General features: G+C 35.7%; 1 protein-coding gene across 7 annotated transcripts in view; it reads right to left on the bottom strand.

The window, feature by feature from the left end:
• Positions 1 to 23565, bottom strand: part of synrg (synergin, gamma) — a 100633-nt gene that overhangs the window by 58233 nt on the left and 18835 nt on the right. For 4 of the 7 annotated variants that reach the window (XM_039757263.1, XM_039757262.1, XM_039757264.1 and 1 more), the window contains exons 2-9: positions 18900 to 18940; positions 17157 to 17293; positions 16159 to 16277; positions 14626 to 14731; positions 10804 to 10915; positions 4710 to 5027; positions 4152 to 4376; positions 2185 to 2262 (exon numbers count right to left, since the gene is read on the bottom strand). In XM_039757263.1, the coding sequence (XP_039613197.1) occupies positions 2185 to 2262; positions 4152 to 4376; positions 4710 to 5027; positions 10804 to 10915; positions 14626 to 14731; positions 16159 to 16277; positions 17157 to 17293; positions 18900 to 18940 (1136 nt within the window). The remainder of the gene's footprint in view (positions 1 to 2184; positions 2263 to 4151; positions 4377 to 4709; positions 5028 to 10803; positions 10916 to 14625; positions 14732 to 16158; positions 16278 to 17156; positions 17294 to 18899; positions 18941 to 23565) is intronic. The other 3 variants (XM_039757267.1, XM_039757268.1, XM_039757266.1) reach the window with 2 other exon arrangements.

The following is a 23565-nucleotide window of genomic DNA, read 5'->3' as shown; positions in this document are numbered from 1 at the left end:
AGGTATAAAATGTTTAAAAAACAGTTATGTTCTTAAACAAATGAGAATATTTTAATTAAAATGTAATATTTAAAGAACTACAATAAGAATTCACAAACTATCAGAAACATCATACAGGGTTAACTAACTAACTATATATTTCCAGTAAGTTTGTGTGGGTGTTATGGATTTGGCTCTTTAGTAACACATTATTATTTCACTAACATACAGTAACCAATAATATGGAGATGCTCTCAGGTTCACATAATTTCAGACTGATTTTATAAAAATTAAAAGTTTTTGGTAATGTCTGGTGATAAAGTTTGATTTCTTTCATGAAATGTAAAAAAGATACTTTCAAGATGGATGATACTATTTTTAATTGAAACATACCTTTCAAGATTACTTAAAATAAACCTTTGCAAATGTAAGTTGTCTGCACTCACTTTGTGCCTCTATGAAAATACTTCTGTAGGGCAACTAATTTCCAGATAAGATACTATGCAGCTCCACTGCCAGTTCTGAAAGACTATTGGGTATGATTATATAGTATTAAATGGAATCACTAATTTGTTGAAGTTTTTATTGCCATCTACTAGTATGAATGAGTACTGCAGCTCATTCATATTTTACAGACTTTAATATTTATAAAGAGGACTTTAAAACAAAAAATAGATTTTCAAAAACACAAACAGTAGTATGATTCAAAAATTACTGCATAAATGTACTCACTTTTCTAGCAATGACATCATCCAGCACATTTAACAAGTCTCTATATGAGATAATGGGACATCTTAATTATTAGCTAAACAAAGTAGTTTTATGGATGGAATGCTCTCCACTTGTTTGTCAAATTTCTTACATTAAGTTCCAAGTCCAAATGATTGTTAGACCGAGTTGAAATCAATACAGATTATACTATAAAATACAAACCAGCCTCGAGTTATTGCAATTCCGCGGAAAAAAAATGGGCACATTAAAAACACAAATTTTTCTTTGCAAGTTTCCATTTTTTTATTTGCAAACAAAGAATGCATAGCAGCTGTCACTAATGATGAGCAACAGTATGGCACACAATGAACTTGTCACCATTTTCAAATATTTAGCAGTGTGATGTCTATATGTTGCTGAAAATAACTGGCAGACCGCACAAATATCTCTGTCTCTGTTTAATCTCTAGCATCCTAAGTATGTGTCATAGTTTTGTCTTCCCTTGAGAGTACAGCTGCTGTAAAGGGGATATGACACTCAGCATTTCCTCAGCAAAGACAGCACATCACCAAATTTAACTGGCAGCATGCGCAACCAAGAAAACACGGAGTCAAAGGTAAGCAGTTTGATCAGCAACGGGCTATTTATCCGAGTGGTAGAAGGTGCCGCCTGTAATTCCCAGTGTCCAAAGTATGTGTTCTAGCCATACTGTCTCAGACAGTATAGCTACAGGAAGATTAGTGGTGGCTCCCCATGTCATCATTATGTCTCTTTCAACTCTATGATGCATTGTATCATTATAAAACAAAACTGTGGAATGTTTAAGTATAAGGTCAACATACTGCACATACTTGTTCATTTTAGCTTAAATTATTTCTTTTTTGTTATTAAAATGCAGTAATATTGCTTCAATGTCATGTTATTAAATTTTAATCAAATTTCATTAAAATAACCAATATAGTATTGTGCATTTTTGCAGATATTTTCATTCGCAAACATTTTCAGTGCAAGTTCCAAATTAAATAAAACATTGGGTTACAAATGTCAGCAATTGAGCTTGTTTTTAACCTGAAGGCCATCTGTGTTTCATATTTTGTGAAATACTATCTCCAGTCTACTCTAAGGGAAGATAACACTTTGGTGATATGCTTGATTTTATAAAAAAAAAACACACATATAATGATGTGATTTATTACATAAAAACATTTACAATTCCATAGAAAATATGGTCATAAAAATAAACCAGCTTATTAATTTTAACTATTATATTTACAATTAATTATTTTAAGACTAAGATTTTTTTCAAATATTTTCATAGGAACTTTACATACATTCTAATAGCAGTTTAATATTTCATACCAATCACATGACAATATAATGTGTTACTTTATATATTCCTTTCTTTGCACATATAGTAAAAGTTAAATAATTCTAATATTCAGAAAATTAAGATAGTTCTCTCTAAAATGATATTTATTTTCTTTGAAGTACTACCTGGAACAAGACTGTCATTGTAGAGCCAAGCTGGCATTAGTGTCTGGATTGGTTCAGGTTGGGTGTAAACACCTACACCTAAAAACAAAAAATAAATAAAACACCAATATTTAGAGGAGCTTCTTTTCTTGAGTATAATTTGTGGAAAAAAAATCACCATTTACATATCATTCAGAATCTACTTATCCTTCCTGCAGAATGTCAGGCAACTAAATTCAAAATTAAGTCTATGCATTTATGAACATAGTTTATTGAGTAATTGATGGAAATCTGCAAGCTACACAGAAATGTACACTGCTACTAAAGACAAAAGTGACTGAAGAGTCCAAATGACCATAATGGAATTTATAAATAATGCAAGCTGTTACATGGCTGTAACTACAAAAAGTCAGAGAGCAACGTACAGCAAGCACTAAACTACAAAAACATTGGAATGCAAAATGAGAAGTTATCAAATGTACAGAGTTCAACAATATTAAAACAAAAAACTAAACAGACAACAGAAACATATGCGGACGTGAACAGATTATCAAGTGAACAACACTGAACATCCAGTGAAAGGGCAGCCAGGCTGATTATGGCATATGTTAAGAAATCTTGTGTGGGACATTTACTTACTTAAAATAGGAAGATATGGTAGCAAATAGGAGCTTAAAAGCAAGTGTGCAATAGTGATTACAAGAGAATGAGTTCTCAAAAGGAATGCCATTTGTAAGAGCTGAGACAAGAGCAGAGGCAGCATTCACAAGTTAATCAACAATAGGGATAGATCACCACATATGTGATCAATTAAAAATCTGTGTAAATAAAGCTATACCACCACTAAGGTTCCCAGAGAAAATTATTAGTACAGGTTAGTTTTAAGGCCATTTTTAAATAACAGCTCATAATGCATGTTTGTGTATGTATAATCACATAAAATACACATACACACACACACACACACACAGACTGCTGCAATCCATTAAGTATTTTGCAAAATTAATTGATAATGGCAATACAGTGCATCCCAGTTATTAAACTTTGTTGTACATTTTGATTGTTTTATGTATTAAAGAAAATAAAAAACAAATATTACATTCAATGTGATCAAGCACAGGGTACAATTAAGTATTACTGTTTTTTTATTTTTGCAAAAAAACACCTTGACCTACACACAGATAATATGGACTTAGTGGGTGAAAAGTGAAGTGAATGCTTTGGTACAAAGTAGAATTTCTACAATGGGGAAAAAAAACCCTTTAAAACAGAAGCCAATTTTTAGAGTATCTATTTGTACATCATTGACAGAGTCAAAATAGAATTACTTCTCTACAGCAGTGCAGACAACAAATGCTACACACCTGTGTTACCGATGGCAAAGAAAAATGACAGATATAGATGCTCTTAGAAGTCAAATAATTTAATTGTACAAATACAAATGGATTAACTGCATTTTGTATAAATTATACTCTCTATGGAACTGTGTGTGGATTATTGATGGAGTTTTAAACTCTGATTTTCTTATCATTTCAGCATACTTGCAGCTTCACACATCCTGACACTTCTTTTGAAAAGTGAAATTCTTTTCTTAAAAAGCAAGCTGACTCTATGCAAAATGATTGTGTGAAAAGTGGTCAAGCAACAGAAAACGAAATGGTACATGGGTAAGAATATGCAGACAATGTTGTGCCATACTTTTAATGAAACCTTTGATATAACTGGGAGGCACTATATTTTAATACAGTACTGTATATGTTAAACCAAAAACAGAACAGTCTTATGTAATAAATAATCATGCTGACACTGAAAAGACATATCACCAAAAGAAAACTCAGCCAAGAAATGAAATGTTTATTTTTCCAGTCAAGAAGAATTTCAAGTATAGAGAAGCATTGTTAATTTGATGATTTGGTATTATTGTGCGATTGGTGTTAATAGGGGCTGCATATAAGTTTTTTGCTATGCTCTTTCCGTAGGCATCTCACCAGTTTCTGAAGCCAGTGAGTCTGTCTTGAGGGTGACGTCTGGCACAGCTGCTTCATCTCTGAAGGTTGAGCCCAAGTTTTTCACCGTACCACTGGCCTGAAAACTGGCATAGGCTGGAGCTCTGTGGCTCAACTCAGATACAGTTTGGTTTGAATTTAACTTATCTTGGACCTGTTTGGTAGTAAAGTCAGTAGAAGATACAACTTTCTGCTCCAAAGAAGGGCCTGTATGAATGGGATGAATAACAGAGTCAAACTGCTACTCAGTGAGGATTTTTTTAAGGCTCCTGTTGGTGAAGGTATGCTGCTTCTTCATAAACATGTTTTCCTATTTTATTTGTTCACTTTATTTTTCTATCAGTATATAATTTGTATTTAAAGAAATACACATTAGGACACTGAAAAATCACTAACTCATTCCGAATATCATAAAGCATTCTCTCAATATTATTTTTGAATCGACATTATTCACCATTTTGTGCTTTATTTCATAAATGATAGGCAGATCTTTCATCTAAAAGCACATCCTTCAGATATAAGAAAATTCCAAACGGTTACCTTTAATCGGAGAAGACCGAGAACTGGAAGTGACAGAAGGATGTTGGGCTGCTAAACCAATTGGTACAGAGGGTGCTGCAGGTTGAGAAGGAACCACAGGGCGGAGTGGAGCCATGGGCAGTGCTGGAGGGCACTGCACAGGCCCCGTCTGGACAGAAAGAGATGAAGCTTGAAAAAACTGAAAAGTGGAATGGGAAGCAGAAACAGAACTTATAGGTTCAGCAGGCCCCTGCATAAAATCACTGAACTCGTCGTCATCACCAGGGAAGTTTGGGGGTTGGGGGAGAGAGGAGACAGAAGGATGAGATGATGAAGCGTCTGTAAAAATGGAAAACACAGTGATGGTGATGATGAAGATGATGCTAAGAACAACTCCACAATACAGAGCAATTATAAACAACAGGATAAAAAAAGGAGGATAAAGAAAAAAGTGATGCTTTTGATCAGTCTATGGTGTTTCCAGTATATTATATAATTATCAGCAGTATATAATATGTACTGCTTCTAACTATATATCATTTTGTTGCATTACCAATGATACCCAGAAAGTATTTAATGCTATTTTAACCAAAGTTAAATCCATATACACTTTTAATGTAAAATTACTTGGTTAAAAAACCTCTCAAAGCAATTACAGTCAAAAATGTCCTTAGGTATGTCCACAAATGATTGGTATAAATGGGGTAGTCTGTTTTCTAAAAATTAAATATGTAAATATTTGGATACTAACACACATACCTATTTCTGTTCAAGCAAAAACAGTAGAGACTCCTAAAGAAAAGATTTCATTTTTTAATTGCTCCTTCAACTTTCACCTTCACAGTGGATAGACAAGTTGATTTCCCTGTCTCAATTCCGATTACAGTATGTGATTCACTTGTCTTTTCAATCTACTTTTCTTTCCTCTGGCTGAACATTTAGTCCTGGACTTCATGGAAAGCTACATCAAGAAAGTAACATCATACCTCTTGCAGTGGAAAATCTACTTTCAGGCTTGCGTTAAAAAAGATACAAATTTGGTCAGTAATCTGAATAAATATAAGAGTAAACTACTGGCAATACTTTTCACAGCATTTCTTCAGTTTGGTATATTACCATGTTACCGACAGATACTGTGTACCACTAGGCTTTAAAATCCCTTCCTACTTCTTTTTTTATGTATACTTTAGATTGCAATCTGGTTTGGAAGGAAACATTGAATTTGTATCTCCTATCTGATACATTATATTCTTGTGCAATACTGTTCACCTGGCACAACTGACCCTTTCTTTTATTTACCTTTAATGAAGTCTTAATCCCTTATTTAGATTATACATTTAAATTTCATAGTAATAAATACATAGCTGGTCAAACTACGTTGGAAATTACCTTAATTCAGAGTTTCAAATGCAGTTGGTAAACTAGAGAGACAAGTAATTACCTTAGTCCAAAATTTTACCCTAGAGGTTAAATTTGTTAATGTTTTACAAACCAGGTTTCCATCCAAGGAGTTTTTGCGAAAAAATATTTACCGCTTCAAATTTTAGCTGATGGAAATGCTAATTATCGATAAAATGTTGTACGAGTACATGTCGACATAATATTTTTCCGTTTAACTTTAGTGCATAAATTCCATATCGATACTTCAGATGTCGCAAAAACTACATTGGAAACACTTTTTGTCAGAAAAAAAGGGCTTTAACGCAAATAAATGTGTCACATGATACATTTTCATCACGTGCAATTAAAACGAGAATAGCGGAGCGGTTCGCATGGTCTGATGAAGAGACTCGTTATTTCTCATGATGAGCCAATGCAGTAGTGGATAGGCTGGGTCTCCTGCTACTAAAAGGGGTACCTGAACTCCCACCACATCAACTGTAGCCTGGGGGTGTCTCTCAGGATGTCTAAATAATACAAAAACCGCAAAGGTAATTTACTGTGCCAGTCAAAATATTTAATAAACCGTGTGTTTCATTATCGAAACATTTTTTTCTTATTATTAAATGGCAGATGTTTCAGCATATATGAGAAATTCTCTCATTAATATTAACTTTAGTTTTTTTTTTTCATTAAACGTCGTTATTTTGTATTAATTCAAATTTCAGTTTTAATTAAAAACCTTAAGGGAAGCAGGTTACAGTACTAATTCAATTGTTATAGCACTGAGAAGGGATGTTGAAAGGTAGGCTCACCTGTACAGATCCGATGCTGCAAACACAGCTGCATCATGGGCACTTCCAGGAGTGCCAACGCAAATGTCTCGTTTCATGCACCTGTCATTAACAAGGGCCTGAAGAACAATAGATGGCCACCCTTTGCGATTAATGTAATTGCGCTAGCCTTCCGTCGGGGGAAGAATAGGCACATGCGTGCCATCCAGCGCACCGTAAATCTGTGGCACAAGATGCACCAAGGAATTGCGGTATGCAATTTCATTGGCCTCCCCTACAGTCAGAAGTCTGATATAACGCCGCATTAATTTTTCTTTAATAGCGGTGCACACAGCATATACACATCGATGGACGGTAGTTTTACTAACCCTGAAAGTTTCTCCAACTACTCTATACTCGGCGCAGGTTTCTAGCTTGTAAAGGGCGATGGCAATCCGCTTTTGGGTTTGAACCGGTGGTCGGTGACAACCTGTGATAGGCGCAACATCAGGACTGATGAATCCACACAACATCTCAAAAATCGGCTGTGTCATTCTAAAATGTTGCAGCCAGAGATTTTCTGTGAAGTGTCTCCCCACCACCTCCTCCCAGAAGGTCTTATTCTGTCATCTCTCCCATACCCATGGGTTTCGTCGCACTGGGGTACTTTCTTCGAGCTCTAGGGCTATCAGACAAGCAACTGCTTCATTCTGCTGTCGTCTTCGGATATTATGTACAATTCCAATTATTTGTGAAACTGAAATAACAGTAAGCTGGCAAATTTCAAAAAACTGTCTGAATAATCTCTCCATTTCTTTGTTTCTTTGTTTAGTGGAGGGGGTGTAACGTGGAAAACAAAAGGTAGATAATTTGCGACATACACAAAATTATGTATGGAAACGGCTCAAGGGCAGATTTTTTTTCGCGATACAACAAAACTTATGCTTGTTTGTTTTGGAGGGGATGACGTCATCACGCACACCATTTTATCGATAAAAAGCCAGTTGGATGGAAACAGGCTGGAGACAGCAAATTTCGCATATTTTTTTACGTTTATTGTTTGTCGATAATAAAACGTCGCAATAAACTGGGTGGAAACTTGGCTACAGAGAACATTAGTATTTTAAACTTGTTTTTTGTTAATGGCACTTTATACATCTGCAGTGTGGTCTGTACACCATAAGGCATTTTTATTCAGTTGGTTATTAGGGAACAAAACCTGATCTCAAAAAAGGCACATGTTTTCATATATTCCGCCTACTTTTAATGGGAGGATTCAATTGTTGGGAACATCAATAGCCCTTAATTATCTCTCTCAAGATTACTCCTATTCCCAAGTAGTTTTATTTAAATATCTTAAATTTCCGACAGGCTTCAGAGGTATTAATAATAACAATAATACTTTACTTTTATATAGCGCTTTTTTCACTACTCACAATACTTTTCATAGAGAATGGCGAGCTATTTCAACCCCATGTGTTGCATCCCCCTGGATGATGTGATAGTAGATATTTTTGCAACAGTATACTCTCCACACATGAGCTATTATGTGTTGAAATTGAAATAGAGAGAGAGAGAGAGATAATTAGAGAAAGGATGATTAGGGCCAGAATGACTAGGCCATTGAGGGCAATTTAGCCTGGATATCAGGGTACACCCTGCTCTTTACAAAGGATGCCCAGGGATCTTTTATGACCATAGAGAGTCAGGACCTCATCCGAAGGACGGTGCCATTTTAGAGCAGTGTCCCCATCATTGCACTGGGGCATTGGGATCCACACACAAACCACAGAGTAAGTGCTGGCCTCACTAACACGTCTTCTAGCAGCAAACCAAGCTTCTCCTTGATGGTCTCCCATTCAAGTACTGCCTAGGCCTAAACATGCTTAGCTATTCGGCCTTATGGACAGTTCAGTTCTTCTTATATTTAAAACAATTACAGTACTGAGTATTAAAATAATCTTACAAGAAATATTAACACATACAATTCTTTCCAATTTCTAGTTGTTTTGACCACTGCTCAGTTAGAATTCAGAGCAATGTTTCCACATCTATAAATTGACTGCTGCTCTTCTGTGAGCATTACCATTATTTTTCTCTCATAACACCACCAAGTACTTTAAATAAATTAATTTTTCTTGACAACAAAAGTGGAATTTAAAGTTGATCAGAGAGCTTCTTTACATGCTAATGTCTACTGATCAGTCTCCAATTTTTGACAAATAGTATGCAATTATAAATTAGTTGTTGTTATATTTCTTGTTCTCTCTCACAAATCGATAACTGAATGTCAGTAATTTGCTACAGTAAAAGAAATTAGAATTAAGGTAGAAAATATTTTTATAGACTTCCTGTTTCAAGTAACTTGCTTCATTAATGAAAACTTGAACATTTTCTAGATTATTCGACCACTAAATCACACATGCTAAAATTAATTCCAGGTATTTCAGGTGTTACAAAAATGTATTTGTGGTGACTGCAAAGACAGGAAGGATTCAACAGAAATGGAAGACTAGCATCTCATGATGCAAGGAAAATTAGAGGAGAAGCACTTAACAGAAATAAAAAGTTTTGTCATCAGCAGGTGCAGAGTGAATCTTTTTCAGTGGTATTATCACCACATAAAGGCTGAACACTGAATGTTCAGTGGAAAATAGAATTAAAAAAAAAAAAAACTAAACTGGACAAAAAAAGATATTCTAATTGAGTGTGCAGCCTGCAAATACACTCAAGTAATATTCACAAACCGTAAAACAGTAACCATTTTCAGCATAATTGTTCAATCAGATCCTTTCAACATAAATTGTGAAAAAAATAACAGCAGGCCTAAGGACATAAAGACAATATGTGATACCTGAAAAATAAATTACAGCTGATTTCATTTAAGTGCATTGCAGAAATCATGCTTAACCATCATTTGACAAATCTCTTTGTATATGAACATTAATGAAATTGTTACAATTTGTATCCATCTAGTCTTTAATCTTTAAAGGTTTGAACATAATCACATACTGCTATCATACAGATGAGGATTTAGATCATTCTTAGCAACTAATAAATAATAAACATTAGCTAATTATTAGTAGCATCTAACGAAAATTAGGTTTATAATCATGTCTTTCTCTCCAACCTCAAGTTTATCTAAAAGCAATAATTAGACTTTCTTCCACACACAGTTTTTTTTCTCTTCTGACTTCAAGTTTCTTTATACAGAAAGCCAATTTCCTTTCAACTCACATTTCAAATATCAAATAATGACTACCCTATGATTTCTAACAACAATTTGAAACAGTTAACCTCTAGTTTTGAGGAAACACGTAAATTTACAACTTGCTACACTAATGACAATCAATTTTTGTTATTGTCTATTTGGTTTGGCACAAAACTCAAAGAGAAGGTACATTAAAGCACAACTTTACAAGGAAACATAAAATTCATTATAAACTTATTCCATGTATATGTACATTATTCATTTGTAAAAATAAGCAGCAAACACCACAGACTGAAAAGGAAGAAAAATTATTGTGATTTATGATCTATAACACAAAATACAAAATGTGGTACAAAACTGAATCAAACTTTTAGATTTCCTTAAGATACATTATTAATTATAATGTACCATATGTTTCATATATTTTACAAATTAATGAGCAAAACCATGATATAAGAAAAAAATGGTGATGTTCTTCTAAATAGATAGATTTGGGAGTATAACTACCCCGTAAAATCTGAGAAAATAAAATCAACAAAAAAACAGGAAAAATCTGGAAACTCTACATTCTATTTACTCAACCAACCATCCATCCATCCTTTTTCTTAACCTGCTTTAATTAATTAAGAAAAAGAAGCAAACCCATGACACAATTGCACCTAGAGAAATTTACACATGGAAAAGGGTAATGTATTTGTTTCATTTTTGCAATAACCATTTTACCTTAATTCAATTCAAATTTACACCTTACCAGGTTTCTTTGGGTGGGAGGCAGGAGTTGGATGCATCTTTGCATCTCTGCTAAAGCCATCCAGATTCCCTTTGATAGCTTCCAAGGCATCGTCTCTGCTCTTCTCTCCCATCTGTACGTACAAATAAGTCATGTACTTTTTATAAGTATGTAGTCATACAGTAAAATATTTTTCAGCACACCTGTCAACATTATGAAGCAAATAATATTTGGTGCAGACTATACTAGCATTCAAGTGAATCAATGATTATAATGTAATAAGATTTAATATTTTATTGAATACATTTTCTAACATTTTATTCAAAAGGTGTTTCTATTTTAGTACAGTTCTCCTTATATATAAACATGGTGTAAAAAATAACTGAAAAAAATCATTTAAACTTAGAAATCTCCCAGACTCCCACTTGTCATGAGACTGACACGAGCCTCTTACACTACCATATTCTGAATTCAAATGCAAAAGAGCAGGGAGGAGAGTAAGCTAAGACAGTAGTCCTGAAGCTAATTTATTAACCACTGAAAAAGAAATAGCCTTTGAATGCATTTGAATAAAATAAATAACATAAGGGCACCAATAATAAGTCACAGAACTGGAAAATTATATTAATATCTAAAAATAATAATTGTCCTGAATAAACAGCTATTTGAGAGCCAACAGACTTTTGTTCAATTTTACTTATTTCACTGAAAAATAACAGAATGGACATTGATAGTTTAACCACTCATTTCTACTTAGGTAATATTTTTTACTAGCAACATGTTCAGCAAAAGAAGTCACATAACTGGTTAACTTTCCTCAAAGCTTTACTGGAACAATTAGGAACACATAAGAAGTGTGAACTTTGAGTAAAAAAGTAAGTGAACAAATGACGGTATGCATCCTCTGTAACAACCTGCCTTACTATCAGTCCCGGTGATGACGAATACAGCGGAAGTTTAGCACTCTGAGGCACATGCTCAATTTGTTACTTTCATTGTGCATATCAGCCAAGGAAAGCAGCTTTTCAAACAGGCTTTTTACACTTAAGACCTAATAAATGTGCTTAACTGAAAGGAAATGTTGAAAGTAAAAGTTTCTCTTTTTTGCATCAGCAATAACACTTATACAGTATTTAACAGTAGTGCTGCCTCATTGCTTTACAACATCTAAAAATATATATATATATATATATATATATATATATATATATATATATATATATATATATATATATATATATATATAAACTGCTCAAAAAAATTAAAGGAACACTTTGAAAACACATCAGATCTCAATGGGAAAAAGAAATCCTCCTGAATATCTATACTGATATAGACTGGGTAATGTGTTAGGAGCGAAAGGATGCCACATTGTTTGATGGAAATGAAAATGATCAACCTACAGAGCCCTGAATTCAAAGACGCCCCAAAAATCAGAGTGAAAAAATTATGTGGCAGGCTAGTCCATTTTGCCAAAATTTAATTGCAGCAACTCAAAATTGTACGCAGCACTAAGTTTGTATGGCCCCTGTGTTCTTGTATACATGCCTGGCAAGATCGGTGCATGCTTCTAATGAGATGACAGATGGTGTTGTGGGGGATCTCCTCCCAGATCTGGACCAGGGCATCACTGAGCTCCTGGACAGTCTGAGGTGCAACCTGGTGGCATTGGATGGACCAAAACATAATGTCCCAGAGGTGTTCTATTGGATTTAGGTCAGGAAAGTGTGGTGGCCAGTCAATGGTATCAATTCCTTCATCCTCCAGGAACTGCCTGCATACTCTCACCACATGAGGCCAGGAATTGTTGTGCACCAGGAGCCACTGTACCAGCATAGGGTCTGACAATGGGTCCAAGGATTTCATCCTGATACCTAATGGCAGCCAAGGTGCCTTTGTCAAGCCTGTAGCGGTCTGTGTGACCCTCCATGGATATGCCTCCCCAGACAATCATTAACCCACCACCAAACTGCTTGTGCTGAATGATGTTACAGGCAGCATAATGTTCTCCATGGCTTCTCCAGACCCTTTCACTTCTGTCACGTGCTCAGGGTGAACCTGCTCTCATCTGTAAAAAGCACAGGGCACCAGTGGTGCATCTGCCAATTCTGGTATTCTATGGCGAATGCCAATCGAGCTGCATGCTGCTGGGCAGTGAGCTCAGGGCCCATTAGAGGACATGGGGCCCTTGGGTCACCCTCATGAAGTCTTTCTTGTTGTTTGGTCAAAGACATTCACACCAATGGCCTGCTGGAGGTCATTTTGTAGGGCTCTGGCAGTGCTCATCCTGCTCCTCCTTGCCCAAAAGAGCAGATACTGGTCCTGCTGATGGGTTATGGACCTTCTATGGCCCTCTCGAGCTCTCCCAGAGTAACTGCTTGTCTCCTAGAATCTCCTCCATGCCCTTGAGACTGTGCAGGGAGACACAGCAAGCCTTCTGGCAATGACACATATTGATGTGCCATCCTGGAGAAGTTGGACTACCTGTGCAACCTCTGTAGGGTCCAGGTATCGCCTCATGCTACCAGTAGTGACACCGAATGTAGCCAAATGCAAAACTAGTGAAGAAACAGTCAGAAAAGATGAGGAGGGAAAAATGTCAGTGGCCTCCACCTGTTAAACCATCTCATTGTTGCCCCTCTAGTGCATCTGTTGTTAATTTCATTAACACCACAGCAGCTGAAACTGATTAACAACCCCCTCTGCTACTTAAATGACCAGATTAATATCCCATAAGTTTCATTGACTTTATGCTATACTCTGATTAAAAGTGTTCCTTTAATTCTTTTGAGCAGTATATATATATATATATATATATATATATACACACACAAACATGGTTTCATGCAAACAATGTAGCTCAACATGCTTTACAGGATGTCAAAGAAAAATATACGATAAGGCAATAATATTAAGGAAGAAAAATAAAATCACACGAATCTAAACAATTGTACAAACGGATAAATATCAAGCATAAGTGTAGCATCCCTATATACTCATATATATGAATACAGTGATAAGGTCAGATGGCCAAGAGGACAGAAACAAAACACACTTCAGTTAGTCTGTAGAGATAAAAAAAAAAAAAAAAATCTGCAGGGATTCTAGCCCCCACTGAGGATTTTACCTAACATAAATGTTCTTAATTTATTCCACTTCGTTTTCAAGCTTCATGAGATAGGATATGATGAAGTTGAAGTTTAGGCAATAAAGTTTATATCCACAGCTGGTTACCAATTATATGGACTTTGCATGTGTGCCTCATGCCTGTATCAGTTCCTGAGTATTTTTCACAAAGCAAATATAATAAATTAACTGGATATTCTATATTGGCCCTGTATTTACGATTGTGTACAGGTGCATGACTGTGTACTGTTATGGACTGACAACATGTTACAGAGATTAATAAAAACTGTTTACAAGATTAATCATTACTTTATAGTACATCCAGAACATTCTCCACAGCACTATATCCCTATAACTGGATAACGCAGATTTCAAAAGGGCTGGTGATTTTTTTTATACAGTATACCATGACTGAGAACATTACAGATTAATTGTAGCTAAGCTAACCAGCACATCTTTGAGGATATAGGAGAAAAGCCAATGTACCCAGAGGAAAACCCACACAGTGATGGGGAGATGATATTGTACACAAGAACATTATGACTTGTTTGTGCAAGAAAGGCTAGTGCTGGCATTGACATTATCTTTTTCTTCCACAGAAGCACAAATTAGCCAAGAGCAGATAATATTTAAATATTTTCAGCAATAAAAAAACAAACTGCCATCCAAAAAAACCTCAGTATGAAGAGTGTGGGTTAATTACGATGATATTTGCACCTTGGGCTTCACGCTGCTTAGAAGTCTCAGCTTCTGCTTCTGCTCCTCAAATTGGCGCCTTTTGCGATCCTCTTCCAGTATTCTTTGCTGCTGCTCTAGCCTCTTTCTGCACCAAAAAAAAAAAAAATACTAAATGCAACTTACACATTCAAACTCAAACACATTTACATACAATACTGTGCAAATGTCTTAGGTGCTTTAGACTGTTCAGAAAAAAATCTTAGAAAGTGATTTTTTCTGGATTTGTGTGTCAATAGAAAAGATCAGATTTTACAGTCAGAAATATTCCTTTTACAAAAAAGTGAAGCAATGTAATAAAATATTTGAATGTCTTCAAAAAAATGAAAGAAACTAACAGTAAAAACTTTTTCCAGTGAAAAAACACAAGTTCTTTTCAGGCTTAAAGCCCAGTGCTTGATTAAGCAAATACAACAAGCAAGTGCTCATGATCAATGGCATAATGTGTAGGTTGAACCAAAGTGATTAACTGAAACAGAAACACACACTTAGAGAGAATAAAACTGGATAATAGACGCCCTAAAAAAGCAAGGCTGCAGTACATGTGGAAGTTTAACCTGCAGATATTACACTAAGCTAAAAATGACCAGATTGAAAAGACGCAAGAAGGTGGTCATCCTGCACCACAAAAGCATCTCCCCAACAGACAGTTTGTGGAGGACATGAGTTTCCAGATGTGTTGACCAAGCTCCACTGCAGAAGCAAACAAACAAACATACAAGGTTAAGGACCACAAACACAGTAGTGGGCCGTGGAAACTGAGTGCACCAAATGAGAAATACGTAAAACTTACATTCTTTCATAATCAGATGTCCAGTACTGCTGTCAGTGCAGTACACCCATCTACATTCTGAAGAAGTCTTATCAGAAGTGGTCTTTGTGGAACAGTTGTGCTCTAGTCTGATGGGTCAAAATGTGAAATTATTGGCTCTAACAAAAAGGAGTTTGTCCACTTAAGTTCTGGGTAATGGTACATGGATGAATCTCTATAGGCAACAGTGAATCATGCTGGAGGATCCCTGCAGGTTTGGGGCTGCACTTACACACACAACTCGTTTGATTTGATCAGAATTGATGTCTCCCTACCACCCAATGAGAAGTGCAAGCATACTCTTATCCATCATGCAATGCCATCAAGAAGGCATCTGATCAGTCCCAGCAAGAAAATTACCACACACGGCAAAAAGTGAAATGAGGAACAAAAAGTCCTGGAACAGATGGTATGGCTACCCAATGAGCCCTGATCACAGCATCGCAGTCTTGGATTACTTGCAGAGGCAGAAGCAAGTAAGACAGCCAAAGTCAGCAGTAGAACTGTTGCAAGTTCTCCAAGAGGCTTGTAACAACATACCACACAAATACCTTCAGAACCTACATGCAAGTAGAACTAAGAGATCAAGGCAAATAGTGATAAAATCAACCGTTGATTTTACTTACTGAAGTTCATTATCTCAAAAGTGTGTTAAACTTTGACACAATACAGCACAGACACAGGTAACGTTAAGGTGTTCTTACTGGTGCTCCTCTGCCAACTGTTGTGGATATGCAGACCCAGGTGTCCTAATGCCCATAAAAGGTGGTTGTCCCATGAACTGCATTCCAGTTGCCTGAATAGTTCCCACCTGCATTCCTCCCTGCAGGTCAAACAAAAACACAAAAGATGTTATCCTTTATAGAGCATTTATAAACCCAACAAACAATAAGCAAATACTAAATACAATATACATTTTAATATATAGTTGCAGATACACCAATTTACTATTTTTGGAAAAAGTATTACTTGACATACTATGAACTTCGTCAAATTAAATTTGAATGTACATTTGTTTGTATTTTACTACAGATAAGAGTAATGAGTAATGCCTATGAAGTACACAAAAGTAAAAATTTCAATCCAATGTGTAAACTTCACTTACAAATCTGAACTTGAGCTTTAACTCCAGTTCTAAATTCACATCATTGTTCTATAGTTAAGATTAGGTTAAAAAAAAAAGGAAAAAAAAAAACTTGTAAAATATTATTACAGAAATGTAGAAATGTCCTTGGACTCGGAACCTATATCCTTGTACCTACATTTCTAAGAAACTACAGCCCACAAGAAAGAACTAGAACACTGAAAAACCTGGAATTATAGGCTATTAAAATGGCTTTGGAGAAATGGAATCACTAGATCTACAATTACTTTTGAGTACAGATAACAAAATGTTTCTTTATTTCAATATGGCTAAATGACAGAAACCCAGATAAGCCTACTGGGCCATATATTTGACTTGTTTCATTTTTATTCTTCTTACAATGCACTGTCAGAACATAATTACTTTACAATGACATATGCCGAACCCAAACCTATTGTACAACACATTTATGCAACACAGCACACTACTTCTGAATTGGAAACTACCATTCTTACTGTATCTATATTTACTATAAAGTATATATACTTTTTAAATAGTCATTGGTACACAAGCTAGCGAAACAGCTTAGAAACAATTTATTTTAAGTAAAAGACATACCTGTAATGGCAGTCCTCCTGGGGGCATCTGAGACCCAAAATTCATACCAATTATGCCTTGCATGTTCGGCTGTATCACTTGCATCACAGGAAAACTTTGCTGCTGTTGCTGCTGGGGCTGTTGCATTGGCATCATCCCTAATACATACATATAAAAAATTTTATTAAAAAAAGAAGTCAAAGTTATGATAGTGTTAAACTCAGAAAAATAGAAGGGAAAAACTTTTTAGCTAAACAACAGTTCCACCGTAATCATTATCAAAATTATATAACTCAACCACACAATGCTTTTGAAACATTTCCATATATTGACAGTACATTATGTAAAAAGGTAGTGTTCAATGATGGTTATTCCCTGGACACAATACACAGTTCACTGTTGATTTCAAAGTATATTTAATTTAAAATATGAAATGTATGTCAGGATAAGCTTCTCCTACTCACTTGTTGGTCAAGAGTCCCAACTTCAATTAAATGCATCTTTCCCATGATAGTTTGGTGTTTAAATTTAACAATTACTATTAACTTTTTTCTGTGGAGTTTGCATTTTTAATTGTACCTGAATACAGACAATTAATGATGAGCACAGCACTCACCAGTACAAGTAACTATTTCAGAAAAAGTGAATTAAAAAAACAAATAAACAAAATAAGAATTTCAAGATATAGAAAACAAATATGTCAATTTCTTACAAGTGTACGTTTTACACTTTTCTTAAGGCAAAGTAAAGGAAAAAAAACGGAAAAGATAATTAAATAGTAAAATAATTAAAGGTAGTAATGACTTACTGATTGAGAAACTATAGGAATAAAAACCTGCAGGCACAAGGGGCCCTGAAGACTGTCTATTGAGAAGCACTGAGATAAATCATTGTCAGGCCACTCTTTATAACACCCACAAAATTTTAACCCAATTGTTGTTACTTTGTGGGTGGGGAGTCATTTTCTTTACCACAAATTAAATTCAGGTCCTGCTGGGAAAGCACCAGAGACAATGCACAAATAATAAATTTACACCAAACACAACATGGGATATTACCAATTAAGTTGGTAATTGCATCCTGTTCCAATACACTACATTTAGTTGTGTAATGAAATAAGCAAAAGTAATACAGTATCACATTAGGTAACAATCTCAAACCATCTAAATTCAATTCAGGGTTCCATTGGTACCCTTGAGTTCAACCTGAATGATCTCTGCTTGCAAATTGCATGACTAAATCTGCAGTTGACCCTCACTTTTTTATAAGCTCAAATTTAAGATACAAAATGAAAAACGTCGCAAAATCATTAATTACAAGAAAGTCCTAAGTGATAAACTAAGGAACAAACTGGTTCTTACTTCTGTTTGTCTCTTTTAACGTAACTAGAAATATTAAGTTAAACCATGCAGGATTTTTAAATAATATGTTCAAATAATAAATTAAATAATACATTTCCATAATCCCACACTAAAATTCGAGTCCTGCTTCTAACTAAGAAAATCGAGTTATTAAATCCTCTTCAGGGATTCAGAAAGTTTACAGACAAATTATCTTAAAAGTAAACAGAGATAATTCAAATCTGCACAACACACCTAAAATGATTGACTTCTTAAGATTAGTATTTTTTACCATTTTGCTCCAGTCTTTTCTGTTTTGTTATTTGATCTGTTTTAATCTCATTAAAAATATGCTTTCAGTCTAATCACTAAATCTCTTGAAACAAAAACATATCACAGTATTTAATGGCAATCTAGGACTTACCTTGTGGTGGTCCTAGACCCCCTCCAACAGGGAACATGAAGCTACAAGAAAACATAAATTTAGTTAATAGTTGATAATCTGGAAGTTCAATTAAAAGAAAGATGCACTAGAAAGTTAAAAGTGCAATAGCACATTTTTATTTAGTTTACTTGATTCCAGTTTGATCCCTTAAAAGAGAACAAAAATTAAAAACTATTCAAAACAGAAGTTGACCAAAAGTTTGCTTCTGGTTCAGCACAGGGGCAGAAATACATCAGAAATATACCAGTTTGATATAAAAACCCCAACTCTATTTCAGTAAATCAAATAGATATATATTAGTTAATCCACACTTTCCTCAATTAATTTCAAAAGCACCTACTGGTCAATCTCACTAACGAATGTCTTCAGATAAAGCCATCGATAATGAAACTGCAGATCTATGCTTCAGAAACTTACGATCACTACACTATTTGGGATCAAAAAATTGTCTTAACAGTTTTAAATATAGACTTTTATTCCATGATGTTCAGTATCTACATAATCATGGACTACCTGTTCATCTCCAGCTGATCTAAATTAGTGCCGCATTCCCTTTTATTTCAAAAGTAGGCACACTATATTAGTTTTACCTTTCTGCATCAGTGAATGTGTGGAAAAGTGCAAATTTCTGATTCAGAAATACCCATTTTTCAAATAATTAAATGTTACAGACATTTTTGTATAGCCCAGTGCATGATTATGTAAAGATAACAAAAAGGTGCTAAATTACATAATTGAGTAATTGATTTCTTCCTGACCTCCCTTCAAAATTGTGAGGTGCTTAGCACTGCTATCAGCTCTACACTCACAGAAACCAATGGATCCCAAATACACCCATCTAAAGTTAGGAGAAACCTTGTCTTTACTGCGTATCTTTTCACTGATACACAATCTTTATGCAAGCAAAGTTATGCATTCCAGGGGCTGAGAAAATAAAACCTTCTTGTTCGCTCCATTAGTAAATATAGGCATGGGGCAAACAAGAAAGTTTTACTTTTCTAAGCCACTGGAATGCCTTAAAAATATAAGCTTACTCCTAAAACCAATGGCTAAGCAAGGGCATTAATAAAAAAGTAAAACTGAAGAGATCACAAATGAAGTTGGGAGCATGCACTGGTACAGTGCGTTGCCACAGCCACATGATGAAACAGCTCAGGATTCTGGTTGGCAACCCCCCAGGCAGACATGCTGTCCAGTCCCACCCTCCAGAAATTACCCTTTATCTGCCGCAGCCAAGCGTTATGTGGGCGACCCCTTGGCCTGGTCCAGCCACTCGGGTCCCCAACAATGAGGATCCTACGAGCTGGATCACCCTCAGGGAATTGTGCCACATCGCCGTAGTGCCTAACTGACGCTCCCTCACAATACAGGTAATGTGCCTCATTCGGGGCACCATTAGCAACTGCTCATTTGATAGAAAGTCAAACCAATGGTACTCAAGGATGTTCCGGAGAGACACAGTTCAAAGAAGTTCAGTCTTCATCTGAGGTCACTGGATAGCATCCATGTCTCTCAACCATATAGCAAGACGGGAAGCACCAGGAATCTAAAGACTTGGACCTTTGTCCTTTTGCATAGATATCGGGAGTGCCACACGCTTCTTTCCAGCAACCTCATGACACCCCATTCTCTCCCAATCCATCTACCGACTTCATAGGAAGAATCACCAGAGACATGAATGTCACTGCCAAGGTAAGTAAATCTCTCAACAAGGTCGACACTCTCTCCGCAAACAGACACACTGTTGATGCCTGTGCCAAAGAGGTCATTAAAGGCCTGGATCTTGGTTTTTATCCAGGACACTTGTAAGCCCAGACACTCAGACTCCTCGCTCAATCTCTTGAGAGCCCTGATCAGAGCATCCATTGACTCCGTGAAGATCACAACATCGTCAGCAAAGTCAAGATCCATGAATCTTTCTTCACCAACAGATGCCCAACAGCCGCTGGACTCCATGACCTTGCCCAACACATGATCTCTTCTGTTTAATGCTTGTATTAACTCATTGAACATAAGAGATCATTGAACAAGAAAATAAACTGATAAATTATTCTGACTTAAAGGAATACCTCAACAAGAGATCAAAAAAGCATTGTAAAAGGCAAAAGACAAACCAAACAAAATTTGCTAGTGAAGCCAAAAGAAACGTCAAACAATCCGGCAAAAAAAATAGGTATAATTTAGATTGATTTCCAAAAAAAAATAAAATAATAATACTAATTACATACCCTTTTTGCTCCAAAGTGGCTTTTTAAGAACTCTTTTTAAAACTATCCCCTTATGATACTTTGTAATAAAAAAAAATAATACTCAGAATTATCAGGTGCTTTTACTTGTATTATGAACAGGTAAGACAATCACAGGTTCGCATCTTGGATCCTCTTCGAGTACTTTTTGCAAAGCGCTTTGAATGGTGAAAAAAGTGCTATACAAATGTAAAGAATTATTATACATGTGTATGCATGATCAAATTCAGCCACGGTGTAGTGGGGGATACATAGGGACACTAAATGTGCTTGACAAGAAGACACATTCATTGGAAAAATTACACAGCATGGTATGCATGCAACATAAACATAATGTGTGCATTACTGAAGTAAATATTCACATAAATTGATTATACAAAATAAATTTTACTATACAAATTTTTAACAAGTTGAGACAAGTAAACTAGTTATAAATGCATGAAATTATACATTTATTGCTTTATATTTCACACACAGTAGATATTATTAAATTGATACATAAATCATAAAATTTGTGATGTAGACTTTTTTTGCATCATATTTCTTTGAAGAAGTCATTCATTGGGCCTTCCTCTCTTTCTCCTGGATGGGGGATGAATTGAATTTAGTTTTGTCAAGTTTGACTTGTTTGTATGGAATGTTATTTGCTTTAAATAAATTTGATAAAATAATAAAAAGTAGTCTTTAATTTGTTTTAAAAATTTTGCAGCACACCTGTGGATCTGTCCTGCAGCACACCGGTTGAAAATAGCTGGAATAACCCATGCAGAAGAAAAAAAACTGAGCTCCTAGAATTTAAAACAGAAGAATCAGATGTGCTTCAAACCTTCAATACATTGAAGACTAATAAAACCATAGCACCTGATGGGATTTTACAAATTGTATTGGAAAAAAAAAAGTAAGATGTCTCTCTATTATAAAAAAAAAAAAATCCTGGAAAGGAAAAGCAGGGCGACGAGACGTGATCTACTAGGAAGTTCTCGGAAGACACTTAAAAGACCCGCGACACACAAACAATATCAAATAAGAGCACGGCCAGCAAAACACTCAGTTGTGTAAAGGCACATAGCACACACAGATCCTGTGCTCTCAGCACATATACAGTAAAGCGTATAAGGACAATACGTTCTACATGAAACATCAATGACTAAGCAAAGAAGAAAGAGCAGCGCGGAGAAAAGAGACCCAAAAGTGTTGGAGAGAAAATAAGGCAGATAAGAGATTATGAAAGCAGTGGAATTTTTAAAGGCTCAAACAAATAATGGCGCGATACACATGCAAAGAAAGGTAAAGAATATGAAAGAAGTAAAATTCAAAAGTATTGTAGCGTCCCAGCCAGGTTGAAGCCTTTTTGTTTTAAGTGACCGTTAGGTCCAATTGAGGGAGGGCAGAGTACAGCACGGAAGACTGATAGCGGGGTATTAATTCATGCGGTAATGGGGTGAGATGAAGGGTTGGAGAGGGTGCTAGAAAATTGTGTTTGGGGTTAAGAAGTCGCCGATTCTTCAAGTAAAACTTTTGTGACACTTCATTACATCAGTCACTACAGTATCAAAAAAAAGATAGTAAAGATCGCATTACCGCAAACAAAAGGAAACCAATCATCAGGACCAGGTGTAATTGGAAAAAATAGTAGGAGAAAGCGAGGTCAGAAATAAAAGGCAAACAGCAGAAAACAAAGTCTTTTCGCCTTCGCATCTTTCAATGCACAAAATGTAGATTTACAAAATAATGGACCATACGCTATGAGAATCTGTGGTCCCGCAACATTTAAAGCAACGACAAGTTTAATTTCAAAGAAAACACAAATTGGTCAGGTGTATATTTATGATCACAGAGAAGCAACCACAACGTGAGCAGCAGAGACACGAAGTGGCAAAAAGGACAGCGGCTGTACAGGCTTTAATATGATCAACCCCCGTTCACAACACGAGCAGCGTTATACATACTGCAAGAAAGAGATTTAACCACACCCAGGGACGGAAATAAAGGACAAGTATTGTTTTTACAATGTCACGTAAGACAAAGTAGTGAGCCATCATTTAAAACAAGTCCAAGGACATCTAACCTAGCATTTGTTGGGTTGCTTTTTGCAGACATGCATCATGTGCTACCAGCTCTTAAAACAATGACATGCGACAAGCAGAACATGCAGCTCACCAGCAGCAGAAAGACAGCAGATGAACCGATGGCATCTCCTTAGTGCGTGTTCAGCCCCCCCTCCCCAGCCCCCCCATGTGAGCAGCATTATACGTCCTGCGAGAAAGAGATGTAGCCACGCCCGGGGCCGGAAATAAAGGAAAAGTATTGTTAAAGTTGCAAACATTATTCAAATCTTTAAGAAGAGAGACAAAATGGACCCAGGTAATTAAAAACCAACGAGTCTTACTTCTGAACCA

Source organism: Polypterus senegalus, chromosome 6 (genome assembly GCF_016835505.1).
Source record: "Polypterus senegalus isolate Bchr_013 chromosome 6, ASM1683550v1, whole genome shotgun sequence".
In the NCBI taxonomy this organism is placed as follows: domain Eukaryota; kingdom Metazoa; phylum Chordata; class Cladistia; order Polypteriformes; family Polypteridae; genus Polypterus; species Polypterus senegalus.
This window is presented reverse-complemented; position numbering and strand designations above follow the sequence as displayed.